General features: G+C 37.9%; 1 protein-coding gene across 1 annotated transcript in view; it reads right to left on the bottom strand.

Annotated features, from left to right (window-relative positions):
• eys (EGF-like photoreceptor maintenance factor) overlaps positions 1-22347 on the bottom strand; it is a 186218-nt gene that overhangs the window by 2586 nt on the left and 161285 nt on the right. The window contains exons 40-43 of the mRNA XM_087803281.1: positions 17063-17235; positions 8689-8871; positions 5524-5690; positions 4241-4385 (exon numbers count right to left, since the gene is read on the bottom strand). Coding sequence (XP_087659407.1) covers positions 4241-4385; positions 5524-5690; positions 8689-8871; positions 17063-17235 — 668 coding nt within the window. The remainder of the gene's footprint in view (positions 1-4240; positions 4386-5523; positions 5691-8688; positions 8872-17062; positions 17236-22347) is intronic.

Here is a 22347-nt window from a genome sequence, read left to right as displayed (position 1 = left end):
AATAACTTTTCTAAATGCAAGTTGGCTCAAGATTCAATTTTATTGTAATAAAAAGAGCATCAAACATCAATGTCTTGATATCCAACGATTACTCTAGTTAAATTGGCCAATTGACCGTTTCCTAGATATTACTAGATAGTGGAGATTATATATTTACACTGATGTGCCTGGTCCGTCTTAACCCTTGTGTTATCCCTGGGTCAAGTTGAACGACCTCCGCCACTCCGACTCAAACCCATTTGTTTTCGAGCCACCGGGTCACCTTGACCCAGAGATGACACAAGAGTAATAATTATGGCCCCTTGCACCTCTCGGCAAGAAACCTCAATCTATGTCATCATTTTAACCCCTGAATCCAACATTATCAATTGGAACCAATATATTTATCTTTTGAAGTGATTGTCATTGATAGAAAATTGTTTTCCATGTTGCAATTCAACTTCCGTACGCATGAAGTCTGTTTGATTATTATTTTATTCCTACCGTATTTTCAGCACTATAAATGGCACTTAAAAGGCTTTAAATTTCTCAAAAAACGACAGTAAGCATGTAAGTAAGTGCCTTATAATCCAGAGCGTCTTATATACGAACCTTACCTGGTGGGTGACTTGTTTACAAACACTTTCGTGACTGTGCGCTGACTGAGCCGACACGCAGTGGGCGGAATAACGTCATTGAGTCATCACGGGGTAGGATTAACTACGAACGACTTCTATAGAGTACGATTACTGTCACCGTTTTGAGCGAGTGTGTCTTGGTTGTTGAACACTCAAAACTTTTTTTTTGCACAAAATCACTCTGCTGCACCCTCAACCATTCATACACGTGGGTTCAACATGTCATACACGCACGCTCTAGCTGTCATACACTCGCTCAACTTTTCTGCACACAACACCAGTCTCACGTGCTGCTGCTTGAAGCCTTTTAAACATCATTTGAACATCGTTACCATGGGAGTGAACGGAGTTTCCAGAACGCTTAATAAAGTTTGACTTTATCTGATTGTTTTGTTGACATTGCCTATAGCACAGCTTTATCTAGTGGATGCATAAAGCAACCCCAGTCGAATGTTTGACTGTACCTTTTATTTTATGCGCCTTATAATCTGGTGCACCCCATTTATGAAAACAGTTCTAAAATAGGCCATTGAAGCTGCCCCTTATAATCCGGTGCGCCTAATAGTGCGGAAAATAAGGTACTTTGATTTCCTTGTGTAGTAAAATATACAAAAACGGCCACTAGATGGCACTCTAAGTTTGAAATTGATGCCAGGTTTTGTTAGATTAGTTGATTAGAGCCAAATATTATAAAGACGAGAGTGTCATCTAGTGGTATTTAAAAATAAAGAGATGTATCATGATACGTGACTCAACTACACAGCTGTATCATGATGCCCCATCAGTACCTATATCTACACGTCTATATTATGGGTTCATATCAATACTCAGTTAGTGCATATGTCTTTTTTATTAAAAAAAAAAAGTGTTCAAAATTTAATTCGTAAAAATGAAATCTTCAGGTCAAATGAAGGGCGTTATTTCCCTCCGTCTTGCGCTCCTCATCACAATGACAGGTGGCTCTCATGATTCAATTTCTACCAGACAATATTTACTTTGGTCTCTACCTGCTCAACACAAGATCCCCTATAAATAAAAGGCTTTTTTTCACACATGCACGCACTCCATGCTGCATTAGTCACTGGCATAAACAGGATGCAGGGGAAATGTCATGCTCATCCATGAATATTCATGGGGTGATGTCGTCTAGTTGGCAGACTCAAGCAATGGTTGCGAAAGGAGGCAGAGTCTTAAGGCAAATTGCGAGTCACTTCTGTCTTATTTCCACGGAAGACTTCAAAACATATTTGAAAGAAAAGCAAGAAACTGAGCAAAGTCTGGGAAAAGTGCTGAAAATATTGTGATTCATTTTCAGGAATTGGTTTAGTATAATCAAGAGGTGTATGTGTTATGATGGTGCATCACCAGTGTGTGTACCAGCGGATCACTGAAAAAAACCAATAGAGTTTATCTTTCCCCTCCTGCGGTCACGGTTGCTTGCTCTTCTTCCACCTTCTTCCACAGGGGAGTGTGGATTTGTTGATAACTGGGAGTGAAGTGCATTATCAGTGTGTTCAGACGCAGCCATCATGATTAGAGCTCGCACAAGGTCACACAGATCTGATTAGAAGCTCATGAGTTCTTATTACAAACCAGGCAGAGGTTACAGATCCACCAGGTTATACTGACCATCTCTGCAGCGATATGACACATCCTTGTGGAGAGAAAACAGCCAGACATCGCATTTTGACAGTTTAAATATGCCCTGATAAATCTAGTTCAGATGTGCTGGACGGCCAGAACTGAAATAATGGAATAGGAACGTGGGGCTGGGAAATGATTGCTGGGTTATGGACAATCACTGCTGCATTCGAGCGTTTGGCCTTATGGCCTCAACTAACGCTCACAATAAATACTATAAAAGTTCATGCTGGTCCTGAAGGTGAAGAATCAGGTGTGGGAATCCTAGCAGACCCATGAAGCCAGAGGAAGAGTGGCATGGTTCCCCTGGTCACATTTATTTTTACGAAAGAGCAGCATACGATTTTGCAAGACTCTGGAATCTGCTCCCCGATCCTCTCTGCCTGTGTGGTCGCTATTACTTTTAGCAAATGTAAGGTTTATCTACATGTCCTTCTAATGGTAATATACAATCATATTTTTTTTTTACCTTGGGTACCTAGGAAAACAGGTACTGTGGAACGAACCAGACAAAGAGCTAGAACCCAGTTCTCCTCGCTTGGGAGGAGGTCACCAGGTCCTACACATGGAACCAAGCCAGCTTTGAGTAGCTACCCTTTTTAGACCGCTTAAAAGGTGACCCTTGTCCTGCTGGAGGCCTTCAATGCCCAAGCTAGCAACTGCAGTGAGACCAGGGGGTGTGTTTGGAATGAACTCCACTTGATCTGAGACTAAAATGTGCTTCGTTATTGGACTTCTTTGCTCATCACACAAGTCCATAGTAAACACAATGTTCAAGTTTAGGTGTGTGCACGGATGCATTTTGCACCAGGATACCTCAGGCAACAATTTGATGACCAACGTTGTAGATGTATCTCTTTGACACTCTGGGAAAATGGAGCGGAAATGTCCACCAACTTGGTGGTGGAGGATATCTGTCAGACCCGAGAGACCCAAACATGTTGTAATTGTCTGCTGTGAAAGTCTGGCTGAGCATTTCCTGAATTTAACCATTTCCTGGGAGAAGGGTTGGACATTAAGTCTAAACTGGCCATGTTTTGTGCTATAGATGTTGAGGCATCCTTTTGTAGCTGTCGCCATTAGGTGGTCAGTCCCTGTCATGATGGTAGTCTCAGAACCCTCTGGTAGACCCTAGCGATTAAGCATGATGTCAAGCTGAAGAAAGAGTTCTATTGGACCTTTTTACCCTGTGGGACTCTTGAGGCAGCTGATAGGTATTGGCAGACCAGGGGCTCTGTGGCTTTGTTAGCTTTATAGCTAAGCCAAGAACCTGTGTTCGGAAGGATTTTAGTGGGGCAGAGAAGGACCTTCATATGACCTCGTAAAGTTTCTGGACCTCACTGAAAAATAATCCAAAATGACATTTAAAAATAGTTGTTTTTTTGTTTCTATTCAAATTCAGATAAACATAAATACATCGTTTATTCCTGTTACATTAAAATTCTGTGTGCTCCCTCAAACAAATGAATAGGAAGTGAACTCATTTTCTCCAGTCACTGGGAATAAAACCTTGGTTCTCTTGAAATGGATGTGCCATGACATTTCCTAATAGCAAGCTTTAGTGAGACTGCAGAACGTGGTTAAGATATTCATCAGTGTTGTCATCATTACTGTTGTGGCAAATTCGCTCCACAGCTCAGCCTGTTCGCACAATGGATAGACTCATGAACACACACCTGAGAGGAAACACAAACGAGGCTGATGGTGGCGCGGATTATTAGCATGCGCCATCGTTCAAAAGACTTTATCATCAGTCCAATAGATGTGTAAACAAAGCACCTTACTGCTGCACTGTATGATGTGATTAAAGCGTGCAGATATCATCGACCTCAGCGCTGTGTTCTGGCCTCACTAACAGTCCGACTGGCTTTTCATTACATGCCAGACTTCTGCTGACAAACGGGCAGTGATCTGCCGAGGAACTTTGTGCTTCAGAGCTCTTAATGAAGACAGGGGTGGTGAAGGCAATGAAGCCATCTTACCTTGAAAACCTTCACGAAACCTCGAGCCAAGTGGCAGGAGTTCAGGAGTATACTCATTGTATCCTCCCACAAAGACCTGGTTGAAAACATTCAGGCCCAGCAGAGGTCCCGGAGACAATCCTGTTCTGTTGCAGAGCCCATCAACCTTGGAGTCAGAAAATGACAGGAATGAATCAGATCATATTAAAAACATCTGCGTCCCTGAAATCAACCAAAAATCCTTCACCTTGAAAAATACACCATTGGCTCACAGCAGTACCACACAAATGTATTGAAGATTTTAAAAAAGTTAAGGAATCAATATTTTTGATTCATGTTTTGACTGAAAGTAATTCAGCTTTTTAAAGATGCTGCCATGTTTTTTGAAGAGGATCAGAAAGGGATTTTAATTATCACTGTCAGACTTAACATAGGTGTTTTTACCTTGCCTCCACAAGACCCCATAGACTGTCAGTCTATTGATTCATTTATAACTTATTTTAATAATGGGCCTGTCCAGAGTATATCGCAAAAGAGGCACCCAGAAGGGATGCTTAAAATACCACCTCAATGTATTTGTATTCAAACTTTATTCATTTTTATTTCAGTTCAAAATTCGTGGCCATATTTGGTAATACTGTAGTGATGGGGAGATGATGTTTCATGATACAGGGAAGATACTGTATCTTGATACAGTTTTTTTTTTTTTTCAAAGACAACTACATAGAACTCTTTTCTTTATAATCATTCGTTCTAATCTACTAATTTAATGAAATATGGCATCATTTTCAAACTTGGAGTGCCATCTGGTAGCCTTTAAAATTAAGACACCGTATCATGATACAATAGGGAAAACACTGCATTCATGATACAGTTTATTTTAAAAGTACACTAGATAGCGATATTTTCTTTATAATCATTGGTTATAATCTACTAATTCAATGAAACCTGGCATAATTTTTATTTTATATTGAAGATGATACACTGTTTTCACTACACAGCTGCATCATGAGACTGTCAGTATGTGGCACAAACAAAAATCTGAGGTTTCAGTAGAATAGCTGTTAAAAGCAAAACATGATAAGGCAGAGGGTGCCATCTAGTGGGCAAATGAAAATAAGAACACTGCTTCATGAAGCTTTGTCAGCTCATAACTAGTATAGTAACTATATATTAACTATTAGAGTTGGAAGGTACGAATTGTCTCTTGCGTTACTCTTCCCTCTGCTACAAAACACTATACTACGAATCCCATAATGCAACAGTTGCAAACTCTTATCGAAGAGAAAAGCTGTGAAACTCACCACGAGCCAGCCAACTTTCTTCGAGCGACCAAATGTCACAGTGTGGATGTCAACGCTGTGGTTCAGTCGATCACAGATGATTGTAGCAATACCAGATCCTAAATTAAATCGATGTACAATTCTGCCGTTACGTATGCCCAACACCAGAAAGTCATCGCCATCAGAATCTGTGAATGAAAAGAAGCAAAGATAAGTTAATATTAAATCATTCACTTCAGGGTCAAGTTCTATTAAAACCCTTCCTTTGATTATATTTAATCCCTTTTATCTCTGCTCTTTTGCGTTACATGATCGCTGCTAGAAAATAATAAACTGTGCTTGCTCGAGGTGATCAAAGACTGCACTTCGTCACGTCAACCATCATGTGAATTGCGTTTTCCTGCATTTCAACATTTTTCCTTTGAGTTTGTGCCACTGCCTACATCCAAGCTCCTGGAAAGTGTTTCATTATTCATATTCCTGGTCTTGTTTTTTTTTTTTTCTTCCTCTATGTTGATGAGCACTGCTCCCAAGAGAAAACAAGCGCAAAGGATCCACCAGATCCTACATTTTTTATTGTCATTTCAACTCTCCTTCCCGTTGTTGATAAAATACTCGCAGCAGTTACCTGCTCCAGCGACTGACCCCACGGCGAGAGACTCTAATTTAAAGTGATTGATACTGACGGTGATGCCTTGGATCTATTTAATGCAATTAACTGTGATGCTTTTGAGATGATTGGCTCTTATGGTTCATGGGGAAAAAAAACCCAACATGCTCCTTTTGCTAGTCCACGATGACAAATTGTTTGCTGGAAATCAACTAATTGCTGGACTCGTTATTACTGTTGCAGAATCTGCCAAGTATGAAATCTCTCAGGAAATCCCTTTGATTAGAAGATATCAGAGGAAATTGGAAATCTATTAGGAAACATATTAACATACAAAACAAGTTCATTTTCTTTTAAACACTTGGTGAGACTTTCATCTCGCTGTTTGTAATGAGTTTGACAAGGGTGGGCTTTTTAACGGGTAAACCATTTAAATTAAATATTAGAAGCATGTGTTAAACTAAATACTTTGGGGGGGATAAATCGGTCCGCTCAGTACTTTATATGAACACTTTAAATTGTTGACACAAATGTAGTGTGCCAGTGCGTGTTATATTGGGAAGCAAAAAAGATAACTTTTGTTCAGCTTATTGTCAGGAAAAACCCAATAAAAGAGAAAATATGTGGCAGAAGATGGTGCTTTCATGTTACATGTCAAAGTTAGTAGTTAATTATTTTTGATTGAATTGACTCTGCAACAGCAAATAAGCCTGGAATTGTGATGACGCATCATAAATCAGTGTGTCCTTGTCATGAGCTCAGTAGTTGGTGCCCTCTATTAAACAAACAATGCAATATTTAAATCAAATAGCTGTTTAAAGCAATAAACATAGAGCAGAAAAGGGTAGTAAAAGAAGCATCATCAGCACCTTCAGTACCTACTACAGTGGAAAGATGATACTATTGCTAAGCGACAGAAAACTCACAAAATCATACTTAATTATCATTTAAAATTTATTTCAATTCACATATTTGTTTACCTATAAAACTATGAAGAAGTTTTGCTCTCACAGGCTAGAACTCTCCGGAAGTTTCTCTTAATCACAACTTTTTGTCTGTATAAAATACATCTGTCTTATAGAAGACACAGTCCCCAGACTCAATCCATCAGACAACACCGTCTTCATCTTGAGCAAAGCTATTCAATATCTGCTGACATCAAGGACAAAGATTCTAGACTTGAATGGCATACAAGACAACAGCAAGAAACTGGATGTAAAGAAGACAAATGTTGGTGCGATAATTAGAAAATAGAAGTAACACAGCGGTAAAACCCCTGAACTATTCAGAGTGATGTTGTCAGATGAGTTCAAGCAACAATTTGAGTAGCCATGTTATGAACAGGAGGAATTCAGACCATGATCCCAAATACAACATCTTCAATGGGGGAGTTTTTCTGCTGAGGTAAAAGGTCAACATCAAGTGTAGCATGGATGAGGTCTTGTACACAACCCTCTTCTCTCAGAAATAAAAAAAGTTGGTTGTGAATGAGTCTTCTAGCATGACTATGTCCAAGGGGCCACGCGGACAAAGTCACACAAGAAAATGTACTATAAGGTAAAGGATTGCCCCCCTGACCTTATCCTTTTCACTTAAGCTTCGCGTTTACAACCGACTATCTGTGAACCAAAAGTATTCAGAGAGGATCTGCAAAAAATAATGATTTTAAAAGAATATGTGAGAGCACCTGTTTAGTTTGTTTAAGCGCTTTGTGACCCTGGTCTGGAAAAGCGCTATATAAATAAATATTACTTACTTACATTTAAAAAAATGTCCAACCACTGTACCTTCAACCACATTTTCTCCACCAAGTGATGTTTTTATACAGGATCAAATACTTGTTTCACATGGTTAAAGTTGAAATAATTACATCTTTTAGAGTGATGGGTCGATGAGGCCTCATGATACAGCTGTTTAGTGAACTGTATCAGTGGCTGGTATAAACTTTGGCTCGCGATTCGTTTTTCTTTTCAAATGAACACACTCCAAGCCAACCATTTTTCAGTCCACTGTGCCTTCGCTTATCTTATCTTATCACCATCCTTTCTTCTCACACGTACCCTCTTCTTTCCTCAACCACATCCCTGGATCTCATTTGTCATCTTCCCCTTGTGCCCTCTCTCTTGGTACTTCCATTTACAACATTCTTTGTTCATTTCAATCATACAAACTAAGCCAATCTTCTTCAGGAATGTACTTAGTGAATAAGACAACAACTACAGAGTTAAAATATAATTAGCTTACATTGAAAAAGGTTTTTTAAGGCTTAAGATTGCAGAAATGTTTCAAGAATCTTGAAGTGCTAACTAATGTACAGACATACAGCCAAACCAATTATTGTCACTTAATCCAATGATTAAATGCAGATCCAGATCAGAAGAGAAAAACATTGGTCCAGACTTGTGTCATAACTTTTGGAATAACCTGAATCAAAAAACGGTTTAGTTTTTCTTTGCCCATTAAGCCAGTGGACATTCATAACAGAAGGTTATAAATAATTAACAGATTAGTAAAGTCACAACATGTAAAAAAACCTTCTATTGTACTTCTATTTTTATAAAAATGTTCATTCTTACCTTGCCCTTTGTTTCCTGCAAAAATGATCACATTGTCTTTTACTGCAGACACGTCGTTTAAAAGGCTGAACTTCAACTTGAACTCGTAGAAGAGACTCAGGCTCGGCATGGAGGAGTATGCCATGAAGGACGTGTAACCGAACTCGTCATTGCCACTGAATCTGGGCCGAGTTATGTTGATGGCTGCAAAAGCAAGAATGAAATCACAAGTTAGAGGAAAGATTTAAAAAGAAAAAAAAAAAAGAAAAAAAACTGCTCACCAAAAGATGGCACTGTTGCCACACAACACAAATGCAAGGAACGTGACCCCTTCTCACAACCCCATCTTTCTTCAATGCTATTAGATGATGACCTGTTTTCAAATGCTATAACCTCTTCAGTCCCATTCTATTTCCATTAATCGTTTTTTTTTTTTTTTGGTCGACCTTATATTTATTGTGTGATGGTGTAGAAGTTAAAATAACAAGCTAAGGTTTACTCATATCAACATAGATTCCTCAATGTACAATCTTGTGTTAACCCTCTTTATCCACATGATATTAAACCAAATACTCAAAGTACAGTCTACAAATCACTATCCAAAGTACACATTGCACATTGCACTTGCAACTGTCATTTTAATGATACACAACAGTAGTGACTTGAATGACGCAACCACTTCACTGTTTGAAACAACCGTGCATACTCATTTGATGCCCCAGGCATTGGCTAAAAGGGTTTTGAGCTCCCCTCTGCGACTGCCCTCAGCTCTGTTTGGCTGATGAATTATTAATAACGCTGGAAATGTTTCTCCTATCATCTCCGATCTGGTAAAACAGTCGATAGCTGTTTTCTACAGTCTGAACGGTCTAAATGTTGCAGTAGTTTGTATTCATGTTATTTTCCTGTATAAGCATTATCTTAATTTAGGATCCGCTAAGAAATAATCCAAAAAAAACCTTGCTTTTTTGGGTTGATAAGGAATAATTCCATGTATGAGTCCATGTAAAAATCTCTTTTATACTGAACACATTTTCTGTATAATATGAATAAAATATGTGTTTGAATGTACTAAAAGAATAACAAAACAAAAAAAAAGAAATGCGACTTTACTTGCTAAATATGGACCAATCCCAGAAAACTTTACGACCCATCCTGTTAAAATATGCATTAGTTATTCAGCCAATACGCTCAGCTCAGAGAGGGTCAATGAGTCAATCGACTAAGTCACAACTTTTTGCTGTCCTGGCCCTAAACGGTGACATGGCTTCCTGATGACTGCTACAAGAGAAAAAATGCTTTTCACATCTCTCTGCAAACTGCAAAGAAAGCAGTTAGAAACTGAGAGTTCCTTAAGATAAAAGATAAGTTGTATTGAATTTTTCTTAATTTTTTCAATAGAAAATCATTTGTTTTGCCAAATCTCTTGCCAAACCTGTTTGAGGTTTAGCTTTGAGTGTTGAGTCACGTTCAAGAGAAAATGTATGTGGAGGAAGAAAATATGTATTGTTCATTATTTAAATGAATATAGAAACAGTGGAAAAACACCAAAGTGAATATGGAAAAGCACGGTTTGAAAAAACGTGTATTTCAGTTTGTTCAATAAAGATGTAAATAATACCTTCCTTGCATGTGATTTGTTGTCTTGCTCAAAGGTAATCATACAGGTGAACCGTGAACTGGAATGGTCATGGTTCATTGCCACTAATAACATCTTTAGGTCTTCTTTAAGGCACCGAGCATAAGCTTTCCATGTAATGTCAGGTTGGTTTTGTCTCATAGCAACCAACTAAATTCCATGTTTATTTTGGAGTTAAAATTATGCCCAATAAATATTTTAAAAAATTGGAAAAATAAAAGATATTAAAGTCATATTGAGTAAATGATTGATGAGGTCTTGTGAAACAGTGTAGTGAAGACACTGTATCACGATACTGTGTCTTCATTATTAAAGGCCACTAGATGGCACTTTATAATGTTAGACTTTAATCCAATCTTTCATTGAAATATGGAGTCATTGTCAAACTTAGAGTTCCATCCAGTGGCCCCTAAAAAAGAAAAATGTTTCACTTGTAAGTTAAGAACCAAATCTATAAAGCAATTGTATGAAATAAAGTTACATTTTCAAATGTCTTCATTTAATACCAGAGGATAAAACGTGTCGATGACGGCAAATTCAAACTCCGGTGGATCTCTGGTCTCGGTGTCAGAGATTTTTTATTTTGTATTTCCTCTGGAAGGAGCTTATGGATTCTGCCAGTGAGAAATACGTAAAAGCATTCAGCTATGAAATAAAACAGCGCACTCTGTCAAATTATATTACATAACATTTCCACTTTGCTAGGTATTTGGGTAACGTGCTGCAAATGAACAGAAGCAGTCAAAATATGAATAAAAAGTGCCTCAGAGGGTACGACAACCCACACACGTGCACACACACACATTCACACACAAATCACTATATACAAGATGAAGGACTCTGCAACAGAACCTTATCTGTAGATGTGCTGGAATCAGGTCAGTTTAAGGTGAATCAATGGTGGGAAACTTTGACCTGTTTACATTCTGTCTGCAACCCTACAACACTTGCTTCTTCTGTGCTATTCCGATGGCAATGACTGCATTGATGAATTGCAGGATTCATGGTGGTAGCCTAGCAGTGTCAAAGAAGCTTAAAATATAGACTTGTTTAAGTTTCCCAGGAACAATTCCTCTTGTCGAAGACGTTACAGACGAGCAGCAGAAAAGGATTTTGGATGTTTTTTAGTGTGTCATTTAGATGAAGATGAAGGTGAACACCAGTGGCTACCATTAAAATAGGCATGCATTGTTGCCTATAACTCTGAATAAAAACAGATTACTCTGAAGATAATCTCAACACTTAGTCGACATGAGGGTGAGTAGAAAACTAAATATTTGGTTGAACTTACCCTTTAAACTTGTACGCTCTCAGTGGAAGCATCATTAGCTTGGGAATATTAGTCATTTTAGTAAGTGTTCTGTTCCGTAAGTATTACTCTGAGGTCAAATTGTGATGTTGTGAGAGTCTTCCTAAATTTTCAACAATAGAAAACCGGCTAGTTCTGTAGGGTTTTTCTTTAGCAATTTGTCCTGTAGACTTCACTCAACCGCCACTGACATTCACATTACATTATTGTCTTTAACTAAACACACCCCTGAACTTCATTTCCCAAATTGATTTAAAGAGTGACAACCGCAGAATAAAAGCAGTGCACTGGAAGGCATTCCAGGAAATGGGTGACACAAATGAGGTTATTTCAAGGATATGCTGAAAAACAATTATTTTAAAAGGTGTGTTTTTTTCTTTCTTCCAAGTTTAATACTTATTCTTTCCTAAAGTTTAAGACCATCCACTGGTTTTCCCAAAAATATATATAAACTTATTATAAGTTTTCCACTAACCAAACGTGGGCAATCTTTAACAACCACCAAAAGCGCACCTCAATTGTAGTTGACCCGCCCTTTTGTCCTCATTAAACATATGTTTGGGGGAAACATTGTTTAGTACACAGAAGGTAATTATAATTGAAGGTATTTGTTTGATGGAGTTGATGATAAGAGTGTATTCCACAAGCCTCCACATTGAACATGTGGGGTAACTGATAAACTATGAATAGATCCCAGAGCAACACGAGGTAGTGTTGTGTGTGCTATTGCCTCTGTATTATTCACACATGCTGCTTATTTCTGACTCTTCTCCATGTTGATTCTTGACTCCAGCAGGAAGTCAAAGCGTAGCAAAGCACGGGGGAACTCTGTATCTAGGTAGACCATTAATAATTCTCAGTGAAGTAATGTTGGATTTCCATGAAACCATGCAACTGAAACTTAATTATTCAGCGTGTGATTAGATAATATCAAGTTGAATCAAGGTGATATAATCACTTAAACGCTTCCTTATGTCTTCTTTTATGGTCGTGGTCTGAGGGTGGGGAAGAGCACAAAGAGGACCCAGGAGGCGGCGAGAATGAAGGGCTGATCACTTGTGACTTTGATCATATCTGATGTTATCAGGATTCAATTCAAAATGTCAGCCAGAGAGTTGGTGGAAGGTTAGATTGCTCTGTTTCGGTATGTGGGAGCCTGTCAGATGCTGTGGTACAGCTCAGCAACTTCGTATGCCAAGCTCCCTGCTGTTGCTTCAGCCTGGATCGTGAAGTACAACAACGACTTCTTTTTTACCTCCACAGAACTGAGATGCCTGGTGTATATATCGAACCTGAGAGTGCAGAACTTTAGGTAGGACATTAGATAGTACCAAGTATTGTACAGTATATGTTATAATAACAGGCTTTTACACTTCAAACACGGTTACTTATTCACAGTCTAAAAAAGTCCTAATATACTAATGCGTTGTGTTTAAAGGAAACGAATATGTCTCCAATGTCTGCCAATGTCAATATTTCAATTGAAAAAGAGTTTTGAACAGGCACATACTGATGAGTACAGTTCCAAGATCTATTCAAGAGACACCTAGTTAAACGAATATGTCTAACTAGGTGTCTCTTGAATAGATCTTGGAACTGTACTCATCAGTATGTGTCTGTTCAAAACTCTTTTTCAATTGAAATATTGACATTGGTAAATGTGTTTAAGCCCCGCCCAGTAAAAACATTTTTCTGGAGATGCAATCTTGTTTACCATAACCACACCCACTCCCCTATGACTTATCAAGCATCAATGCTTGTCACTGAGTGTCTTCAAACCTGGAAGTCTCCACCACCCAAGGACTCATTGTATAAACAAAGCAAGGCGTGATTAAAGCTGGGTGGAGGAGGAGTGAAGGCATTATGTCGTCATAATGTATGAAATGTGAGTTCTTCTACTAGAGCAGGTCAGAATTCTTGCAGCAGAGTTTTGTATTTACTGCAGGCGAGAAAGCTCCTTCTTTTTTAGATACAAAAATAAACAGTAGTCTAAACGAGAAGACGAGTCGTGGCTATAAAAATATAAATTAATTACTTACTAAACAGGCAAATTATCCTCAAGTTACGTTGAATAACAGCGTGTCTTCCAGTTGAATTCAAATCTAAGATCCTTCCCTTAACCTGCAAAGTTTTACATGGTCTAGAGCCAACATACATCACAGATCAAATCCAAAAACCAGCAGTTAGGATGTAACACTCCTTAAACTATGACCCATTAGTTATACCCATATCTCCAAATATAGATTTTAGTCATCACGCTCATCTGCTGTGAAACAAATTGGGGCCTCAGTCAAACACTGTCTCTAAGTTTAAGTCTCAAATTCACCTTTTTGATGAAGCCTATATTAAGGACCGACTCAGGCTCTGTCTGGACCTGCTTAGTCATGCTGCTATAGGTTCAGATTGCTGGAGGAGTTCTTAACACACCAAGCACTTTCTCTGCTTATCTTTCTTTGCTTCAAGTCTCATCACCTGTTAATTCTAATTCACCCTCTTCCTCTTCATCTCCTCCAGAGCTCTATCTTCTTTCAGTTTTGAGTTCAAGTAACTCCAGAGCATACTATGATACAGTGTGAAACTGTGTCTACTAACTTTATTATGACTTGGAACGTTAAATAAAACTGAATTAAAGGAATCTGGTCCTATTTAAGTCTTAGATCAAATATGTTTTAAAATGTCAAAGCTCTCTCTCTAAACCAAATATGGTTTCTTAGGTTTAGGAAAGGTTTGATTAGTCTTCTATGTATTATGTTATATTTGATTTTTTTTGCTCAATATTGTAGTTCATAGTAGGTTTCTAAAGAAGATTGAAAATGTCATTATGGGTTTATGGTCATTATTTGATAATTGGAACAATGGAAATGGTTCTTTCCAGGCACATGTTTCCTAAAGATCTTTGTAGCTCACCTTGGCCTTTTTGACTTTATACATGTATTAGTTAAATCATGCTAATAAACACTTTTATTTTTATTTTTTTTGTGTGTTTTTTGTAAGTATTCATTGTCTGTCAAAATAAAGCTTTGATAATAATCTTGATATTACATGTTTTGTCCGATGCTTATGTTAATAATCTTTGAAAGAAATGGTTTATAAATTAAATAGCATGGAATCATTATAGATAACATTTTTAATTTTAATCTTATGGTGTAATTACAGCATGTAAGATATTTGTGTGTATTTAATTCTTCAAGTTTAGCCATGATAGTTAAAGAATCTTAACTTTATCTAGGCTTAATAGTCTCTAATAACAGTCACAGTATTGAATTTGGCCCCTGAAGAAATGTAATTTCTCATCCATGTTTATCAGAAAAACACAAATAAAACAAATTGAAATTAAAAAAAGAGAAAATGCCTCTGCTTCAGAAAGCCCAAACTCTGTGACCAGTGATCCAAAACTGTCTAAAACAAAACAAAAAAAGAATGGCTTTCATTATTCAAACACTAGCCCATATTGAAAACCCACCAGTAGAATCTTAGTATAATTTTACATTTTTTTTATACATCCAGTTTTAATGTAAATCGGTGTGCATTGTTATGTGCAATGATTTCTTATGAATCTAAACTAATAATATAATACCAGGTAGAATATTATTAGTGTGAAAACCTCTCCTAGATTTCAGATTTAGTCATTTCAGCTACTTGCTAACTAAATGCTGTCATTTGGTTGCCAGTTTCTCTTTTCTTATACGTTTTGTTTTATCACAAACTAAAGCTTTCCTCAAGTCAGGATCTTTCATTGATGGCAAAGAGCCTTGATCTTGATTTGCCTGCGCAGCATACGTGTTTTGCATCACAGTTAAGTTTGGCCATGAAAATGCGATGCGGGAGAATCACTAGTGGAATCTACTAGTTCCCCTTTAGCCTCCATACAAATTGTTTTTGTGCAGCTCATGTTCCTAGTATTGGTCTTCAGTCCTTTTAGAGATAGCACTTTTGTAGCATTTCTTTGGGAGAGTGCAAATAGTTCATGTCTCCACTTGAGGCTGGTTGCAGAATGACTAAAAGCCGACACATTAACAGCCTGTTTTCAAATGACGGCTTGGATGTGAATTTGTTTTCTAATCTTTTCCTGTTTTATAATTTCCATTAATTTGCCTAATAAGGAGTTTGCTTCACTTGATTGACAATAAACACCTTTTAGCTGGTGTAGCCTGATCTATATGGGCGAGGTTTCATCCATCCATCCAACCCTTCAAACTTACCATACATCCAACAATACAATTACTCTTCCGTCCAACCATACATCCAACCATACATCTATCCCATCATACATCTACCCTTCGATAAATCTACCCATTCCTACATCAATCTCTACATCCATCCACCTACTCTTCCATCCAACCAAGCATCCACACACCCCTCTATCCACCCTTCAAACTTACCATACATCCAACCATACATCCACCCTTCCATCTATCGCACCAGCCATCAACCATTCCATCTATCGCACCATCCATCCATCCATCCACCTTTCTATCTATCCACCCTTCAAACTTACCATACATCCAACAATACAGCTTCCCTTCCATCCAACCATACATCCAACCATCCATCTATCCAACCATACATCCACCCTTCCGTACATCCACCTATCCCTCCATCAATCTCTACATCCATACACCTACTCTTCCATCCAACCAAGCATCCACACATCCATCTATCCATCCATCCACCCTTCAAACTTACCATACATCCAACAATACAACTTCCCTTCCATCCAACCATACATCCACCCATCCCTCCATCAATCTCTACATCCATCCGCCTACTCTTCCATCCAACCAAGCATCCACACATCCATCTATCCACACTTCAAACTTACCATACATCCACCCTTCCATCTAACGCACCATCCATCCTTCTATCCACCCTTCTATCTATCCAACCATCTATCCACCCTTCAAACTTACCATACATCCAACAATACAACTACCCTTCCATCCAACCATACATCCAACCATCCATCTATTCAGCTATACATCCACCCTTCCATACATCCACCCTTCCACCTATCGCAACATACATCCACTCATCCCTCCATCAATCTCTCCATCCATCCACCTACTCTTCCATCTAACCAAGCATCCACACATCCATCCATCCACCCTTCAAACTTACAATACCTTCAACCATACAACTACCATTCCATCCAACCATACATCCACCCTTCCATCAATCTCACCATCCACCCATCTATCTACTCTTCCATCCATCATCCTGTCCGACCTCCCTCCCATCCGTTAAAACCATACTCTTTGTCCAGCCAGCCATCTATCTATCCACTAACCCATCCATCCATCCATCCATCCATCCATCCACCCAACAAAGGCACTTATTTCTGCAAATGTAGCACACTTTAATAAACCAATACAGTACCAAAGTGAGTCATCATGAATATGAATGTTTTGTGTGTTTCAAGTTGTGACAAGTGTACAACGAGTTCTTACTCTGGTCACACAGTAGACCTTGTCTTCCATAAGGACAGAGACACACGGCTTCCAGGGGAGACTTTGGCATGCACGTAGCTCCATGACCGCAGGGGTTGTGCTCGCATGAGCTGAACTGGCAGAGGCGGCCTGTGTGGAGCGGGGGGCACTCACAGAACCAGTCCTCATCATCGCTAGTGTGGAGACACAGAGAAAGACACTTTTAGGTCAGAGGTGAAAACAGAGCGTGACACTGATGTGATATGTTTGCTGTGTAAATATGTGCTGAAACGCAAGTCACAGTGTGATAGACTCACTGTGTCAGAACAAAACAACTTTCTTCTTATTTAATGAAACAACACTTTCTTTCAGAGTGAGATCTTATTTTAGGATTATGACACAAGCTATTATATAATACAAACAGAACATAATCATTTTGAACTTGTCGCTGTTGCTTTAAAGTTCAAAATGCTGTGTGTACGCTTTAAACAATCATTACAAAACAGCTCTGTTATCGTTCTCATTCATCCATTTTTCTTCATTCTGTGATTTTCACCTTGCAAACATGTGAGAGAACATGACATTTTGCATCATTACATCACATACATCTGCATATTCTCGAAAACAGAAGATAGACCCAGACTCGTTCTTATTCTATACAATTTAAATTATACTTTTATAATAACCGTTTTCATTTTTGAATACCGAGTATTTAAAAAAAAGATATACCAACACTCATTAAAAAAAACCCTCTTGTTCATCAAAATGAATAAACATTTTTTTTAATAACTGCTTGGATTTTATTTTAATTAAGCAATTGATCTGAGGCAATCATACATTTCCTTCTCTCATAGTTGCTAAAAATAAGTTCATAGCATAGTCAGAAATGTGCATAAAGTCAAGAGTACAAAAAAGGGATTAGATATCCTCTTCTTGGCAGTCATTAGGAGTGACTTCATTTGTAAATGACAACAAAAAAACCAAGTAGCAAAATATTTTTCCTTAAATACATTCGGTTGAAGAGCAAGTCTGAAAACACTTGACTTGTAATTTGCCTCATCAGAATGTTGATGTTTGGGGTAAAAAAAAAGGTCATTTTCATTTACTTGCAGCAAGCATTTTAATTCCGCATCTGCAGAAATGTTTGCAAACTAATTTGAGTATTTATTCCAAATGCTGCTATTGTAGATCGACACGCCATTCAAAGTAAGAAACCAGTGTGTAAATTATTAAGGGGGGGAATACATTTTTAATACAATGACTGCAAGATAAGGTGTTTAATAATTGACCAGCCTGCTTACGATATCACTGTCAGCCGGAACAATAAGGTGTGTGGCCACTGGCGTTTCTCAAATTGTGTAACTTGTAAATAATGTACACAACATTTTTTTGCGACTGTTTGTTTTATGCACGCATACAGTGGATGATGAGCCACTGCTTTCACCAGAGAGGAAAGTATTTAGGTCACGTTGTCCTCTGTTTAGCATAATAATCCAAGAACAATAAAAAGTCTCTCTGACTAGAACACCAGGCTTTTAATGGCAAAATCACTTTGCCTGAAAGAATGATCTCAAGAAGATCCAGAGTCAGTGTAGAGATTAGATAATCCTGGTGGTCTTCTCCGAATCGTTTTTTCCTGGATATTAATATTGATTTTGGCATCTACTCATTCATTGTGTTCTGGTTATCTGAGGGTCCAGTCATGGGGGAAGGATAGGGGCCCTTGCTTCCCTCTCCTTGGAAACCTCAATACTGAGGATTTTCCAGGCACTTGATTGGATCTAATCTGGTGAACTGTGTCTTGGGTGTGCACTGTGACCTTGTTTTGGATGGCAGTCATGGACACACTTCCAAGGTCTTGGAGGCCTCTGAGAAAAATCCGAGATCCACTTTCAAATTCCTCCATTTGAGGTATTGGGCCTGACACCCATCTCTCACTCTAATCATAACCCAAATTGAATTTTAGCTTGTACTATCGCAAAAGCTTATTTAACTGGTAAACACATATTTATTAAAAAAAGGAAAAAACTAAGAAAATACTGTTTGCTTTAATGTACACAAAACCATTTAGAACCTTCTCTTGTAAAACGTGGACATGGAATGCGGTTGATGGATGTTCTGTGAGAGGCTTTGATATTTATTTTCTCAACTTTAGTAATAAAGATGTTTGTCTGATCTTGGGTAAAGTTAAAATATAAAGCTTTTGCAATATACATTTGGCATGAAGTTTGAAGGCCATTTTCTCTAGTAATCAAAAATCTATTTCACCAGTTTGACGGCAAGGACCCTGGAAAAGGCAAGGACACACAACTCATGTGCTGAGGCATTTCTTGAATGTGCAATCTTGACTTTGAGGCCATTTAATAATGAACATTTACAGTTATTTTTTGATATAGGACAACTTAATGTTCAGCTATAGGTAGTTAAAATGACTACTGACTAGTGATGGGATGATGAGGTATTTTGATACAGCTGTGTAGTGGAGATATTGGATCATGACACAGGGTCTTCATTTTGAAAGGCTACCAGAAGACAACCTAATATTGAAAAGGATGCAAGGTTTCAATGAAATTAGTAGATTTCGAGCCAAAGATTATAATGAAGAAAGTGCAATCAAGTGTTTTTTCAAAATAAAGACACTGTATCATTAGTTACTAGTTAGTAGTAATTCAACTGGTCATCAGAAAACTTTAGGAAGGATGTATAGGCATATAACTATGTTGGGTTACCCAAGTGACAGAGTTAAAGTAAGAGTTTTTTTTTTTTTTTTAATGAGGTGAAAGGAATGCATTTGTTTAGAATTTATTAGGAAATTATTAGTTATTCTAATAAATATATTAAAATCATATTTTGCATGATTATGAATCAAAGCGCTACATTTTAATGTAGCGACTGGAGCTCTGTAGTCTTTGTCTTCATCTGCGTACAAAAAAAATATTTAAAAAACATCCAAATATCTCCCTACTCAATATGTCCATTTTGTATTGAAGCCTTGACATGAAGAATTGTCAAGAAAAAAATGAATTATTTATTACTTGTTCTATGCTCGTTTGTAGCAAGTCTCTCAACTCCTGCTTGATGTCTTTCCTCATAGAAACACATTGCAAGTGCGGATGCGGATGATTTACTCTGATGTTGTGGGAGCTTTTGCTATACATTTTATTTAAAGATAGACTTGTTTAATTTTTTTCGATATCATTCCTACTTTCTTCAATACAAGATGGACACTAAAGACGGATGTTTAAGATGTTTTTAAGTGTGTCTTGGAAGAAGACAAAGACAATTGAGCTCCAGTCGCTACATTAAGATGAACATACATTTTTGCCTAAAACTTTTACAAGTGGATCTGCCAAAAATGCAAAAGCCTAAAACAACTAGCCAATTTAGTTGTTAAAGCTGTCCTCTAATTCTCAAAGGTATAATGCAGTAAACTCAGTAATGAGTTTGTTTTCTCATGGAATATTCTTCAGGGAGCACAATCTCACGCACGGGTTGATGGCTTATTTGTGGTGAAGCAAAATAATTGTTTGTTGGACCTTGAGGTTTTTTTTTTTTTTGTTAGCTACCCCACCGAAAAACATCAGAAAATCGGAAAATAGTAAAACACAAATGGAAAGGACGTCATTTGAAATGGAACACCGAGAGATCTACTTTTAGATCAGGAAGGTTTACGTGCCAGGGAACTTCACTCCTACAGCCAATTAGCAAGACATAATTCTGTCTTCATGTATAATTCTTTCTGTGTGTGTGAGTTTAGAAAATCACTTAAGGCAGTGGGACTATGAAATACTTCTATGAAGTTGTCTATCGCCACGACGAGGAGGCCACACTGTGATGAAAACTTTAGCAGCCTCTTTAATTGTTTTGTTTTTTTCTGTCATTACCGGATCGGAACCTTTTCTGAAAAGAGCAAGTTACAGTAATGAACCTGCAGGTAATTGCCATCCAGCTCTGCAGTTGTCCTCGCCGCCACTGAGCTGTTTGCTGTCTCCCAGGTCATCATTTTTTAGTTTAAAAACCAGAGTACCGTTGCTCCTCTACTATGTAGCGTTTTCAGAGTCTTTGACTCAAGGATGGTAAATGATTCCTCAGAATAAAATGAGGAAGGATAAGGTTGGTTAAATAAAAGCTCTCATTTAAGTGGTTAACTTATTTAACTTGGCTTTCAAAGCAGTTCCTTCCAAACAGCATCATTTCATCATCGCCTGTCATTCAAAATCCCTTCCACCACTTCCACTGTATGGACTGTAATGCACTGCAACAGTTGATGTTTTTGCAACATTAACGAGTTCTACTTGTAAATGTGTGTTCAGGAACTTCCTAAAAGCTCTCCTGTTACATATCCATCTTGCACAACAAAACCAACTTGGCATGTCATTGTCTACAATTCCTTTGCTTCCAATTGAAGCAACAAAAGTCGTGCATAAAAAAAGACATTCATTTTACACAAGCGAGGTAAATTGATCTAACTACAGCTCTTGCCTTTTGAACTGTTAACCTTCCACGATTGAAGCGTAAATCAAAGCCTTCTTGCATCAGGGAAGTAATAGCTGCTTTCGCGCTGTTAAGAACGTTCAACACGAAATTAGATTTGGCAACGGGAGTAGTTTTTGCAAGGCAGCAGACAGAATGAATGCAGATCAATCCAAGCACACGCACCAAGTCCATGTCTTGTTTTTTTCCAGAACCACACTGCTGCGTCACATCACTCAAATAGGATTAAGAGTTTTTTCTTTTTTTTTTTATCCAGAACACAGGTGCCAATCAAGTTGACAGGTTTTTCAAAAGAAAACATATCATATTTTTTCACCCTATCGTGAAACGTATTCAATACTCGCTACAGGATTTAGTGTAAATCTGGCCAGGTTTATCTACAATTTGCACCCAAGTGCTTGTTGGTCTGTCCTACAAAAGTCACACCTAACAAATAAAAAAATATTATTATTCTCAGGGTATCTGAATTGTTACCCTTCATTGAATGCAAAGTTATTGAAAATAAAATAAAATAAAAAAAATATTCAGATCCTGGATAAACGTGATAGCTTGGTGAGTTTTATTTCGCTTATTTTTCTTGATAAATTTTGCCTCTCTGCTAATCCTGAAGGCTTGGCTCCGACTGGTTAATGCACCATGACTTGCTTCCAAAGATCAGATTATTTTCTTTTACTAAGAAAATCTACTGCAGTTGTCACCAGAAACATGATTCGAGAAAGACATTAATGTAATAGCATCTCTGCATGGACTTTACATGTAAATCAGTTGCTTTTTTTCGCGCATAAATCCAATCTCGTGTGAACACAGTCAGT

This window comes from Callionymus lyra, chromosome 11, assembly GCF_982586985.1.
Source record: "Callionymus lyra chromosome 11, fCalLyr1.hap1.1, whole genome shotgun sequence".
Lineage (NCBI taxonomy): Eukaryota > Metazoa > Chordata > Actinopteri > Syngnathiformes > Callionymidae > Callionymus > Callionymus lyra.
This window is presented reverse-complemented; position numbering and strand designations above follow the sequence as displayed.